Here is a 14,897-nt window from a genome sequence, read left to right as displayed (position 1 = left end):
TTTCCAACAGGGCACTTGCAGCGCTTTGGCCTGAGTCCAAAAATACCTGAGCTATTGCTGCACGAAACCAGTTAGCTCTCCTCCTTGTTGTGTGTCCAGAAATCCGTTGCACAAGAGTGTTTGCTGCAAAATGGCTGCCCTTTATACTGCAGGGTACGTGCCCTTTAATTTGCGCTCCCCGGGGCCCGCGTCGGCTGTGTTGCGTTCCATTTTACAAACGCTCTGGCCGCCAGCCGCACAATGGGGCGGTCCGACTGAAGTTTGGAATCGGGGCGCGCAAAGGGCGTTGCACGAGGATGTGACGTCATTTTCTGTGCGCGCAGCCGGGCGGGCGCTAAACTTTACGCCGGCGCTAAGGGTCCACTTAATTTGGGGCGAGGCGCAAACTGCGCTGCGCCCGGGCGCTACATGCATAGCGCCTGAAATTCACTTCTTTTAAGGTGCTAACTGCTGGCGCAACCAACTGAATTTCTAGGCCTTTGTATCCTCCTCACAACTTGCTAACCCACCTATCGTTGTATCATCAGCAAATTTGTCTACAGTACACTCGGTCCCTTGATCCAAGTCATTAATATAGATTGTAAATAGTTGAGGCCCCAGCACTGATCCCTGTGGCACTCCACTAGTTACTGATTGCCAACCGGAAAAGACCCATTTATCCCGACTCTGTTTTCTGTTAGTTAGCCAATCCCCTATCCATGCCAATATATTACCCCCAACCCCGTGCGCTCTTATCTTGTGCAGTAACCTTTTATGTGGCACCTTATTGGATGCTTTCTGGAAATCCAAATACACTACATCTACCCTTTATCCACCCTGTTTGTTATATCCTCAAAGAACTCTAGCAAATTTGTCAAACACGAGGAGGCTGGTGGGGTGAAAGTTGAGGACAAGGGAAACCCTATCGTAGTGAAAGAGGAAGTAGTGGAGATACTGGATGGGATAAAAATTGATGAAGAGGAGGTACTAGAAAAGCTGGCTGTAGAAAGTAGATAAGTCACCAGGACCGGATGGGATGCATCCTAGGATGCTGAGGGAAGTTAAGGTGGAATTCGCGGAGGTACTGGCCATAATCTTCCAATCCTCCTTAGATACAGGAGTAGTGCCAGAGGACTGGAGAATTCCAAATGTTATGCCCTTGTTCAAAAAAGGGTAGAAGGATAAACCCAGCAACTACAGGCCAGTCAGTTTAACCTCAGTTAGTGGGGAAGCTATTAGAAACGATAATCAGGGACAAAATTAACAATCACTTTAGACATGTGTGGATTAAGCAAGGAAAGCCAGCACGGATTTGTTGAAGGCAAATCGTGTTTAACTAACTTGATCGACTTTTTTGATGAGGTAACAGAGAGGGTTGATGAGGGCAATGCGGTTGACGTGGTGTACATGGACTTCCAAAAGGCGTTTGACAAAGTGCCACATAATAGGTTTGGCAGCAAAGTTGAAGCCCATGGAATAAGAAGGATAATGGCAGCATGGATTCGTGTAATAAGAACATAAGAAATAGGAGCTTGTGTAGGCCATTTTGCCCTTCGAGCCTGCTCCGCCATTCAACAAGATCATGGCTGATCTTGTACCTCAACTCCACCTTCCCGTACTATCCCCATACCCCTTAATTCCCTTCGTTCCCAAAAATGTATCGACCTCTGTCTTGAATATCATCCATGCCTTTGTTACCTCTAGACTTGACTATTACAACGCACTCCTGGTTGGCCTCCCACATTCTACCCTATGTAAACTTGAGGTCATCCAAAACTCGCACCCAGTCCTGTTCACCCATCACCCCAGTGCTCGCTGACCTACACTGGCTCCCGGTTAAGCAACGCCTCGATTTCAAAATTCTCATCCTTGTTTTCAAATCCCTCCATGGCCTCGCCCCTCCTTATCTCTGTAATCTCCTTCAGCCCCACAACCCCCCGAGATATCTGCGCTCCACTAATTCTGTCCTCTTGAGCATCCCTGATTATAATTGCTCAACCATTGGTGGCCGTATCTTCTGTTGTCTAGACCCTAAGCTCTGGAATTCGCTGCCTAAACCTCTCCACCTTTCTACCTTTCTTTCCTCCTTTAAGACGCTCCTTAAAACTTACCTCTTTGACCAAGCTTTTGGTCACCTGCCCTAATTTCTCCTTATGTGGCTCGGTGTCAAATTTTGTGTCTTATAATGCTCCTGTGGAGTGCCTTGGGAAGTTTTACTACATTAAAGGCGCTATATAAATACAAGTTGTTGTTGTTGAATATACTCAATGACTGAGCATCCACAGCTCTCTGGGATAGAGAATTCCAAAGATTCACAACCCTTTGAGTGAAGAAATTTCTCCTCATCTCAATCCTAAATGGCTGACCCCTTATTCTGAGACTGTGACTCCGTATTCTAGATTCCCCAGCCAGGGGAAACATTTTCTTAGCATTAACCCTGTCAAGCCCCTTAAGAATTTTACATGTTTCAATTAGATCACCTCTCATTCTTCTAAACTCTAGGGAATATAGGCCTAGTCTACTCAATCTCTTCTCATAGGGCAATCTCCCCATCCCAGGAACCAGTCTGGTGAACCTTTGTTGAACTCCCTCTAAGGCAAGTATGCCTTTCCTTAGGTAAGGAGACCAGAACTGTGCACAGTACTCCAGGTGTGGCCTCACCAATGCCCTGTATAATTGTAGTAAGGCTTCTTTACTCATATACTCTAATCCCTTTGTAACAAAAGCTAACATACCATTTGCTTTCCTAATTGCTTGCTATACCTGCATGTTAACTTTCTGTGATTCATGTACAAGGACACCCAGGTCCCTCTGAATGCAAACATTTCCCAGTCTCTCACCATTCAAAAAATATTTTGCTTTTTTGTTTTTCCTACCAAAGTGGATAACTTCACACTTCCCCACATTGTAGTCCATTTGCCATGTTCTTGCCCATTCAGTCAACCTGTCTATATCTCTCTGCAGCCTCTTTGCATCCTCCTCACAGATTACTTTCCCACCTGACTTTGTATCGTCAGCAACTTGGATACATTACACTCAGTCCCTTCATCTAAGTTATTAATATAGATTGTAAATAGCTGAGGCCCAAGCACTGATCCTTGCAGTGCCCTGCTAATTACAGCCTGCCAACCTGAGAAATTCCCGTTTATTCCTACTCTCTGTTTTCTATCCATTAACCAATCCTCAATCCATGCTAATATATTACCCCCAATACCATGGGGGAAAAATTCGGTATCGCCCCATTTGGGGCGCCGTTATCGGCTGTGCGCAAAGTTTAGCGCCTGGCACTAATTATCGCCTCCGACAGCAAACTTGGCTTTTATCGCCCCTGGAGGTGATTGGAGCGTTAAATCGGGCGCTTCACACCTATCTTAAGGCGCAAATGCTGAGGAGTGAGGCGCTACCTCAGAGTGCTGGCGCAGCAAGGAAGGGCAAATCAAAATAAACCTGCAAAGTGCTGCTCAGTACTCAAAACTCCTTCACACAGCGTTGAATCTCTCCAGAAGTCTCTCTCTCTCTCTCTTAGACTGCGTGGTGCAAAAATGTCACGACCAAAAAAGGCAGGAAGTGGTCGCCTTTAAATAGCATAACGCTCCCCTCAACCTGCCGTTGCTAGCGGCAGGCAGTAAGGCAGGGGGCGCCACTCAATATCCGGTCCGGGGCGCTAACGGGGCGTTGCGCACTCGACTGATGTCACAATCTGCCAGTGCAGGAGATCGTGGCGGTAGCGTTTAGCGCCGCCGCAAAATGTCTAGTTAATTTCGCGAGCGGCACAAACATCGCCGCGCCCGGCCTCTAGTTGCTTTGCGCCCCAATTGGCACCCTCTTAAGGCGCTAACAGGAGGCGCAAACAACTGAATTTTTCCTCCCATGAGTCCTAATTTTGTGTAATAACCTCTTGTGTGGCACAAGAAGTTATGATGAACCTTTATAAAACACTGGTTCGGCCTCAACTGGAGTATTGTGTCCAATTCTGGACACTGCACTTTAGGAAGGATGTGAAGGCCTTAGAAAGGGTGCAGAAAAAATTTACGAGAATGGTTCCAGGGATGAGGGACTTCAGCTTTATGGATAGACTAGAGAAGCTGGGGTTGTTTCTCCTTGGAGCAGAGAAGGTTGAGAGGAGATTTAATAGAGGTGTTCAAAATCATGATGGGTCTAGACAGAGTAGATAGCAAGAAACTGTTCCCATTGTCGGAAGGGTCAAGAACCAGAGGACACAGGTTTAAGGTGATTGGCAAAAGAACCAAAGAGGACATGAGGAAAAACATTTTTATGCAGTGAGTGGTTAGGATCTGGAATGCACTGCCTGAAAGGGAAGTGGAGGCAGACTCATTTGTGGTTTTCAAAAGGGAATTGGATAAGTACCGGAAGGAAAACAAATTGCAGGGCTACGGGGAATGGGTGGGGGAGTGGGACTAGTTGAAGTGCTCTTGCAGAGAGCCGGCATAGGCTCGACGGGCCGAATGGCCTCCTTCCGTGCTGTAACCATTCTATGATTCTACTGTATTCGCTGCTCACGGTGCAGTCTCCTCTACATTGGGGAGATCATATGTAGATTGGGTAACCCACTTTGCGGAACACCTCCATTCAGTCCGCACGTGTGACCTCGAGCTTCCGGTCGCCTGTCACTTTAATTCTCCGCTCCACTCCCACTCTGACCCCTCCGTCCTCGGCCTCTTACACTGTTCCAACGAAGATCAACATAAGCTCGAGGAACAGCAGCTCATCTTTCAATTAGGCACCTTACAGCCTTCTGGACTCAACATTGAGTTCCACAATTTCAGATCGTAACCTCTGTCCCCATTTTTTCAGATGGCAGCTGTTGATGATTCTACTATTCCCAGTTACATCTCTTCTAGACTCATCTTTTGTTTCTTTACCTGACCCATTACCATCTCCTTTTGCTTTGTACAATCATAGCTTTTGTCATTTAATCTCTCCGGCCTGCCACCATATCGCAGACTTTCCCTTTTGTTCTTTCCTCTCCTCCCCCTGTCCCTACCCTTGCACTTGCTTAAAACCTGTTACATCTCTAACATTTTCCAGTTCTGATGAAAGGTCATCGACCTTAAACGTTAAGAACATAAGAAATAGGAGCAGGAGTAGGCCAATCGGCCCCTCGAGCCTGCTCCGCCATTCAATAAGATCATGGCTGATCTGATCCTAACCGCCAATCCACTATCACAGAACCATCTCCTGAATCTAACAGAATTAGACACACGAAATAGGAGCAGGATCAGGCTACACGGCCCCTGGGCCCGCTCCGCTACCCACAGGGCCATGACCGATCCGAACCGAGACTCATGTCCAAATTCCTGCCCGCTCCCCGTAACCCTTAATTCCCTTTACTTCTAGGAAACTGTCTATTTCTGTTTTAAATTTATGTAATGATGTAGCTTCTACAGCTTTTTGGGGCAGCATATTCCATGGACCTACCACCCTCTGAGTGAAGTAGTTCCTCCTCATCTCAGTTTTGAAAGAGCAGCCCCTTATTCTAAGACTATGCCCCCTAGTTCTAGTTTCACCCATCATCGGGAACATCTTCCCCGCATCCACCCGATCCAACCCCTTCACAATCTTATATGTTTCAATAAGATCGCCTCTCATTCTTCTGAATTCCAATGAGTAGAGTCCCAATCTACTCAACCTCTCCTCATATGTCCATCCCCTCATCCCCGGGATTAACCGAGTGAACTTTCTTTGCACTGACTCACGAGCAAGTATGTCCTTTCTTAAGTATGGACACCAAAACTGTACGCAGTTTTCCAGGTGCGGTCTCACCAATACCTTGTACAACTGAAGCAATACCTCTCTATTTTTATATTCTATCCCCCTAGCAATGAAAGCCAACATTCCATTGGCCTTCTTAATCACTTGCTGCACCTGCATACTAACCTTTTGAGTTTCGTGCACCAGGACCCCCAGATCCCTTTGTACTTCAGTACTTTCCAGTTTCTTGCCATTAAGATAATAACTTGCTCTACGATTTTTCCTGCCAAAGTGCATAACCTCACACGTTCCAGTATTGTATTCCATCTGCCAAATCTCTGCCCACTTACTTAGCCTGTCTATGTCCCCTTGCAGGTTTTTTATTTCCTCCTCACTCACTACTTTCCCTCCCATCTTAGTATCATCTGCAAACTTTGATATGTTACACTCGGTCCTCTCCTCCAAATCGTTAATATAGATTGTAAAGAGTTGGGGACCCAGCACTGACCCCTGCGGAACACCACTAGTTACTGATTGCCAGTCTGAGAATGAACCATTTATCCTAACTCAATAATACCCCCAATCCTGTGATTTTTTATCTTAAGCAATAATCTTTTGTGTGGCACCTTGTCAAATGCCTTTTGGAAGTCTAAATACACTACATCCACTGATTCCCCTTTATCCACCCTATATGTTACTTCCTCAAAGAACTCCAGCAAATTTGTCAAACATGACTTCCCCTTCATAAAACCATGCTGACTTTGTCCTATTAAATTATGATTATCCAAATGTCCTGTTACTGTCTCCTTAATAATGTACTCCAAAATTTTACCTACCACAGATGTTAGGCTAACCGGTCTATAGTTTCCAGCCTTCTGTCTACTGCCCTTTTTAAATAAGGGTGTTACATTAGCAGTTTTCCAGTCTGCCGGGACCTTTGCTGAGTCCAGGGAGTTTTGGAAAATTATTACTAATGCATCCACAATCCCTACTGCCACTTCCCTCAAGACCCTAGGATGTAAGCCATCAGGTCCAGGTGATTTATCCGCCTTGAGTCCCATTATTTTACCGAGTACCACTTCCTTAGTGATTTTGATCGTGTTTAGCTCCTCCCCCCCTTTAGCCCCCTGTTTGTCCAGTGTTGGGATATTCTTAGTGTCTTCTACTGTAAAGACTGATATAAAATATTCATTCAGTGTTTTTGCCATCTCCATATTTCCCACCATTAATTTCCCGGTCTCATCCTCTAAGGGACCAACATTTACTTTAGCCACCCTTTTTCTTTTTATATAACTATAAAAACTCTTACTATCTGTTTTTATATTTTTTGCTAATTTACTTTCATAATCTATCTTCCCTTTCCTAATCAATCTTTTTGTTATTTTTTGCTGTCTTTTAAAGTTTTCCCAATCCTCTATCCTCCCACTAGATTTGGCTACCTTATATGCCCTTGTTTTTAGTCGAATACTATCCTTAATTTCTTTACTTAGCCACGGATGGCTGTCTTTTCTTTTACACCCTTTTCTTCTCAGTGGTATATTTTTTGGAAGTTGTAAAATAACTCCTTAAATGTACACCACTGATCATGTATCGTCTTACCCTTTAATCTATTTTCCCAATCCACTCTACTCAATTCCGCTCTCATACCTTCATAGTCTCCTTTATTCAAGCTTAGCACGCTTGTTTGAGATCCAACCTTTTCACCCTCTAATTGAATATGGAATTCAACCATGTTATGGTCACTCATTCCAAGGGGATCCTTTACTAGGACATTTTTAATTAATCCTGTCTCGTTACACAGGACCAGATCTAAGATTGCTTGCCCCCTGGTCGGTTCAGTTACATACTGCTCAAGAAACCCATCCCTAATACACTCAATGAACTCATCCTCAAGGCAGTCCTGCCCAATTTGATTTGTCCAATTAATATGATAGTTAAAATCCCCCATAATTATAGATGTTCCCTTATTACAAGCCTCAACTATTTCCTGATTGATACTCCGTCCAACAGAGTTGCCACTGTTCGGAGGCCTATAGACTACGCCCACTAGTGTTTTTTTCCCCTTATTATTCCTTACCTCCACCCAAACTGTTTCATTATCCTGATCTTTTGACCCAATATCATTTCTCTCTATTACTGTGATTCCTTCCTTTATTAACATAGCCACCCCACCTCCCCTTCCTTCCTGCCTGTCCTTCCTGATCGTTAAATAACCTGGTATGTTTAATTCCCAGGCATTGTCACCCTGCAGCCATGTTTCTGTAATGGCCACAAGATCATACCCATATGTAGTTATTTGTGCCATTAACTCGTCTATTTTGTTACGAATGCTACGTGCATTCAGATAAACTTTCAAATATGTTTTGTGACACTTAGTTCCTGCTTTTGCCCTTTTTATTACTTTACCTTTTACTCCATACCTTCTGCCCCTTCCTGACACGCTCTGGTTTTTAATTTCCCCACTGCTACCTAAGTCTATGACCTTCTGCGTCGTCATTTCTGTTATTTGCTCTCTAGAAACCTCCCCCCCCACTAGTTAGTTTAAAGCCCTCTCTACAGCCCTAGTTATATGATCCGCCAGGACTCTAGTCCCAGCACTGGCCAAGTGAAGCCCGTCCCAACGGAACAGCTCCCTCCTGCCCCAGTACTGGTGCCAGTGTCCCAGGAAGCAAAACCCATTTCTCCCACACCAGTCTTTGAGCCACGCATTTAACTCTCTAATTTTATTTGTCCTAGCCAAATTCGCTCATGGCTCAGGTAATTACCCTTGTGGTTCTGCTTTTTAATTTGGCCCCTAGCTGCTCAAACTCCCTCAGCAGAACCTCCTTCCTTGTCCTATCTATGTCGTTGGTACCAACTCTGTTTCTCTATCCACAGATGCTGCCTGACCTGCTGAGTATTTCCAGCATTTTCTGTTTTTATTAGGGATAGGGAATCCATTGCATAGTGAGATAAATCTTCTAAATTTCTAATGTAGAGATTATTATTTTCAGAGCTTCCCTAATGACTCATTGGGTAAATGCACACATGATGAGCCGCTGAGCCATAATGACTGGGAGACTATCAGGTTTGATCCCTGTTTGCTCCTGTCAGCTTACGTCAGACAGCAAAGCACAGTGGCCTAGAAATTCACTGGCGGCCCCAGCCTCGCCAGGGCGCCGGAAGTACCGCCCCGGAAGGAGTCGTGGCCGCCCGCCGCAAATTCAGTTTCAGCGCCCCAGACGGAAGCGCGGCACTACTCGAGGCGCCCCACGTCCCTCTTGGGGCGCTGCAACTGAAAATCGCAGCGCAACGTGCCGCAGTGCCACACGCTGCGGCACGGTGCGCTGCGGTACTGCAGGCCTTCCTCCTCCTCTTAAAGGGGAGGGGCCTGCTGCAGCGCGCTCAAAGAGCGCGAGTGCCGGCAAAAGAGCCCGGCACCGAGGAGAAGTGCCGGGCTCTTGGGACACAGCCGGCACTCCGCGGGGGTGGGGGGGGGGTGCTCAGGAGGCTGGGGACGGCGGCGCGGGGAGGTGCTGGCAGGTGGCCAGCAAAAAACATGGCCGCCCCGCACCTCAGCGCCTCTACCGCCGCAGGTAGGCTCCCCTGAACCGGTCGCAAATTGCGACCGGCGTTAAAGCAGGGGGCGCTACTAAATTTCGCGATCGGGGCGGTAGCGGGGCACTGCGCACACCGATGACATCATCGGTAGTGGCGCAGCGCTAACGGCTAGCGCCGCCATTAGCGTCCCACTAAATTTAGCGGGAGGCGTGGCCAGTGGCGCAAAACCCACTAAGTGCCCTCTTAGGGCGCTAACGGGTGGCGCAGGCCACTGAATTTCTAGGCCAGTGTGTCTAGGATAGGGGGAGAAAAAATCCCCACCCCTTGATTATTATCGAAAGTACACGTATATAAATAGCAGGTGAGGACTGGGTCAGGGTCAGGTGTGAAGCGTCCCCACCTCCCACAGTTGAATGGAATGCTGCAAACAAGGTATATGGCGTACCTTCCATGTTTCCTCCCATGATGTGCAAATGTCTTAGCTTCGAAGGAAAGGTGGGATCCATTTTAAATGCCAGGGCAACATTGGTCAGGGGACCAATAGCCACAAGAGAGAGCTGCAGGATAATAAACAAATGCTTTTAGCACAGTGGCTGAGAAATGTTAAAGTTACAGTAGGCTTGTACAACTGTAAAATATAACAGAATTATTTTAATTAGGGTACAGTAGCATCGTGGTTAAGTTACCGGACTAGTAATCCAGAGGCCTGGACTAATGATCTGGAGACATGAGTTCAAATCCCACCATGGCAGCTGGGGAATTTAAATCCAGCTAATTAAATAAATCTGGAATAAAAGGCTAGTATTACCCAATCTGGCCTATATGTGACTCCAGACCCACAGCAATGTGGTTGACTCTTAAGTGGCCTCTGAAATGGCCTAGCAAGCCACTCAATTGTATCAAAACCGCTATAAAAAGCTATAATCCACACGGACTGCAGCGGTTCAAGAAGGCGGCAAGGGCAATTAGGGATGGGCAATAAATACTGCCTTGCCAGTGATGCCCACATCCCATGACTGAGTAATAAAATTATTTCTCTATTTTACACATGCATTTTAACTAAGAATTAGTTTTATATCTGGATTTGTTTCATCAGAAGCTCAAATTCCAGCCCGATTTTGAAACATGCTTGTTCTTATTAAACAAGCTTGACCTGTTCTTGCCACCTCACTAGCTACAACTCTGTGCAAGATCTGACATCACCAGTCAGGTCCACAAAAAGTATACGCTACATTGGCAGCTAATCCCTGAACAGCTAGATATGAAAGGCAATGCCTGGACTATCCAGTCCTCCCAGCTAACTGTGGGAGATGTTTATTATGTCAGTATGTCAGTGTCGTATCCATTTTAAAGTTCCCACCTAAAGAAGTTGATAGGGTAGATAGAGAGAACTTGGTTCCTCCGGTGGGGAAGTCCAGAATAATTAAGGCATAACCTTAAAATTAAAGCTAGGCTGTTCAGGGGTGAAATCAGGAAGCACTTCTTCACACAAAGGGTAGTGGAAATCTGGAACTCTCGCCCCTAAAAAGCTGTTGAGACTAGGTCAATTGAAAATTTCAAAACGGAGATTGATAGGCAAGCGTATTAAGGGTTACGGAAGCAAGGCTATTAGATGGAGTTAAGATACAGATCAGCCATGATCTACTTGAATGGAGGAGCAGGCTCGAGGGGCTGAATGGCCTACTCCTGTTCCTAAGTTACACTGACCAGTAGAATTTTATTTCCTGAAACTCATACATCTCACCTGACCGGCATGTTCAGTGACTATCCTTATCATGGCATTCACCGCGTGCTCAGCTTGTATGTATTCCAGCCCTGGAGCATTAGGGTCTGGAACATCACCCAGCCCGTCCTTTCCATGGTATTGACCAGCAATTAGCTGGTCTCCAAGGAGAGAGGTAGCTGCACCTCGGTACACAGGGATCTGCAATTGTAAGGGAAAAAAATCTTTTAACAGCACTTATGGGGGATGAACTGCAGTGGTTACTAGATGTAATGACATTGTGTAAACACATGGGCTCTGGAATTCAGCGAGGCCCTTGCTCCGCCACCGAACGTGCCACAGGGCAGGACTTCTGACCACCAGGCTGGCCCGGCGTTGACCTCATCCCAAATCCCAGGTACGAGGTCAATTAAACAGAAGAGGCAGATGACCATACCCTCTATCGCACTGCCTGGGTATCTGCCCTTCCAGGGGCCTTGCTGGTCCTTTGGGTGGGTGAAGGGAACAGGCCATTAAAAAAAAAAATCTCCTTTCTCCTGTTGTTGCTTTCCTTAAGGCGATCATTCGCTCAGTGATAGACTGCCATGGGTGAACTTGTATTACACCCCCACGTCTTCAGCTTGCAGGCATTCTCTACGGTGGCCACAGGAACGGCAAAACTGTTGGGATTTCTGATTGGGAACATCATCACACCAGTCCTGCATCTTTTGGTGAGGTCAGGACAGGAGGGGATGAGCACAAGAAGCATCCGCCTCTCCGTCAGAATTTTTGACCAGCGGAACCTGGTCCCACATCAGATTCTGCCCCCACCCCCCCCCGCCCTCTCTCTCCTCCCCTTATCCTGCCATGACATCCATCCTGGTTCTGCCTTTCTAGGCCCAGGAATTTGGGGGCCATTTTTCTTTGAATGTATTTACATTGTTGCCACACATGGCAAGCAGAGCAATTCTTCCTCCTTTATACTGAAACTTTAAATCTACACATCTGATCAGCTGAAATACACACACATTTAAAAAGAAAAAAACATTTTACAAATAGTGTAATGCAGCTCAAGCTGAACCAGTGACTTTTTTTTTTAAAAGGAAAAACTATGAGGGTAGTCAAGAATTAGAAATAAACTTGATGGCTTTATTTAAAGCTAAAAAAGCTGATATAATTCACACAACTGTTTCACAGTGTGTGAAATTCAAGTACATGATTTAACCATAATCACAAGTTAGGGCTGCATTAGATTGGACCAATAAGATGTTGCTGTTCCCCTTAGTAAGTGTAGGAGTACTTTCAAATGTAATGAAGGCACCTTGTGGGGAGAAACACTGTACCAACATTGGTTTTATGTTAAGACAGTGGTTGGATAAATAGGATGTTGCGAACCCGACATTACTTTCCTACTCCTCAGCTATGTGGAACAATCTTTGTTCCAGTCCTACTCGGGTCCCCTCCCTCACCTCTTTTTCCGATACATTGATGACTGTATCGGTGCCGTTTCCTGCTCTCGCCCCGAACTTGACAATTTCATTCACTTTGCCTCCAATTTCCACCCTTCCCTCACCTTCACATGGTCCATCTCTGACTCTTCCCTTCCCTTCCTCGACTTCTCCGTCTCCATCTCTGGGGATAGGTTATCGACCAATATTTACTACAAGCCCACTGACTCCCACAGCTACCTGGACTACACTTCCTCCCACCCCGCTTCCTGTAAGGACTCTATTCCATTCTCCCAGTTTCTCCGCCTCCGCCGTATCTGCTCCGACGATGCCACCTTCCACACCAGTGCTTCAGACATGTCTTCCTTTTTCCGCAACCGAGGATTCCCCTCTACCGTGGTTGACACCGCCCTCGACCGTGTCAGTTCTATCTCCCGCACCTCTGCCCTCACCCCTGCCCCTCCCTCCCGGAACCACGATAGGGTTCCCCTTGTCCTCACCTTTCACCCCACCAGCCTCCACATTCAACGGATCATCCTCCGGCATTTCCGCTACCTCCAAAGTGATCCCACCACCAAACGTATCTTCCCCTCCCCTCCCCTTTCAGCATTCCGCAGGGACCGCTCTCTCCGAGACACCCTAGTCCACTCCTCTATCACCCCAAACAGCCCTTCCCCTTCGCCTGGCACCTTCCCGTGCAAGCGGAGGAGATGTAACACCTGCCCCTATACCTCCCCCCTCCCCACTGTCCAGGGCCCCAAACACCCCTTCCAGGTGAAACAGCGATTTACTTGTACTTCTCGCAATCTAGTATACTGTATTCGCTGCTCACGATGCGGTCTCCTCTACATTGGGGAGACCAAACGCAGATTGGGTGACCGCTTTGCGGAACACCTCCGTTCAGTCCGTAAGGGTGACCCCGAGCTTCCGGTCGCCTGTCATTTCAATTCACCGCTCCATTCCCACTCGGACCTCACCGTCCTTGGCCTCTTGTACTGTTCCACGGAAGCTCAACGTAAACTCGAGGAACAGCACCTCATCTTCCGATTAGGCACTCTGCAGCCTTCCGGTCTCAATATTGAGTTCAACAATTTCAGATCATAACCTCGGCCCCTATTTCATTTTCACTTATATTTTTCCACTCCTTTCCTTCCCCCCCCCCTTTCCTTTTGTTTCTCTCTCACACCTGGCAGCTATCTTTTACCCTGCCAGTACACTTTACACCTAATCACAGCCTATTACCATCTCGTCTAGCTTCTAATCTCTTTTACTTCTTTTGGTTCTTTTATTCTTTTGTCCGATCGCAACCCTGCCTTCGATCTAGTTCCTTTTCTCTCCAGTTTTGAAGAAGGGTCAAACCCGAAACGTCAACTCAAATTTCTCTCCACGGATGTTGCCTGACTTGCTGAGTTTTTCCAGCATTTTCTGTTGTTATTTCGGATTTCCAACATCTGCAGTATTTTGCTATCCAACACTGACAATGTTGTCTCTACTTCCCCTGTAGGTGGAGCACAATTCCACGGGCACCTGCAGCCCTTTGGTATTTCACCCAGATGAAGCATCTTCATGTGGGTGGCCATAAAGTAATGGCTATGAGGCACTTCAACTGTCCTCAACTGACAGCCACAGTAGAGCCCACTGAAGAGACAGACACCCCAGCAGAAATTAAATTTTCACAGGTTCTGCCCTGGATCAGGTTTCTCTTCCAGCTGTGTGAAGATTGTAGAAAAAAAAGTAAAATTCTAAATCATTGCATACTCACTGTGTGGCTTCCGATAACTAGAATGACAACTAAAATCACTGTTCATGAAAAAATATTTTTACTAACTAAAATTACATAATTACAACTTAAAGGTTAATTATTCTGAGTAAATAACACCATTCTGCATACTTGTGCAGTGATTTATGAAACAATTATCTTTCTTGCACACGTACAATAGTTATTTTTTGTCACTGATCTGCATCTTATATATACGGTCTAAAAATACTGATTTTTAAAAACCACACACAAAAAAGGATTCTAGTCACTGTAAAAGGTTATCTTTCTAAGCACACTATTCCTTTACCCAGAATTTTCTTCACCTACCTCTGTCCTCTGGCTAACTTTTAGCACTCGAAACACGTTTTTGCACACATTGTCAATTGTTGTGTTCCCATGAGTGCATGTTATACCCAGGATCTGTACATTAGGAGCTTCTAGAGCCATCATTATGGCTTGGGCATCATCCACCCCACAGTCGACATCCAAGAGCAGCAGCTTCTTTGCCATCTTAGAATCTACGGCCCAAAAAAATTAGTAAGGCTGAGTTTAAAACAGTACCTATTGGTCTGATGTTCTGTAGTTAATACTTCTGGCAGTGTTGAACACTGGTGAGTTATAAGTGAGAGTCAACAGGTTATCTGACTCTGGGAGCTGGGGAAGTGGCCAGAGCTGAGCCCAATCCTGTTTTTACCTGGCGATCAAATGGGCACTTTCCAGCAGGGAGTCACTAGACAGTGATAAGGGATGAGAAAGC

General features: G+C 46.2%; 1 protein-coding gene across 3 annotated transcripts in view; it reads right to left on the bottom strand.

Moving 5' to 3' along the window:
• LOC147112039 (nucleoside hydrolase-like) overlaps nt 1–14,897 on the bottom strand; it is a 51,129-nt gene that overhangs the window by 25,746 nt on the left and 10,486 nt on the right. For all 3 annotated transcript variants that reach the window (XM_085999531.1, XM_085999529.1, XM_085999530.1), the window contains exons 2-4: nt 14,468–14,658; nt 10,976–11,155; nt 9,677–9,788 (exon numbers count right to left, since the gene is read on the bottom strand). In XM_085999531.1, the coding sequence (XP_085855657.1) occupies nt 9,677–9,788; nt 10,976–11,155; nt 14,468–14,650 (475 nt within the window). In that variant the 5' untranslated portion in view covers nt 14,651–14,658. The remainder of the gene's footprint in view (nt 1–9,676; nt 9,789–10,975; nt 11,156–14,467; nt 14,659–14,897) is intronic.

This window comes from Somniosus microcephalus, chromosome 10, assembly GCF_052327205.1.
Source record: "Somniosus microcephalus isolate GS21.2 chromosome 10, FLI_Smic_1.0, whole genome shotgun sequence".
In the NCBI taxonomy this organism is placed as follows: domain Eukaryota; kingdom Metazoa; phylum Chordata; class Chondrichthyes; order Squaliformes; family Somniosidae; genus Somniosus; species Somniosus microcephalus.
Note: the sequence above shows the minus strand (reverse complement) of the source record. Positions and strands in the feature narration are given on the sequence as shown.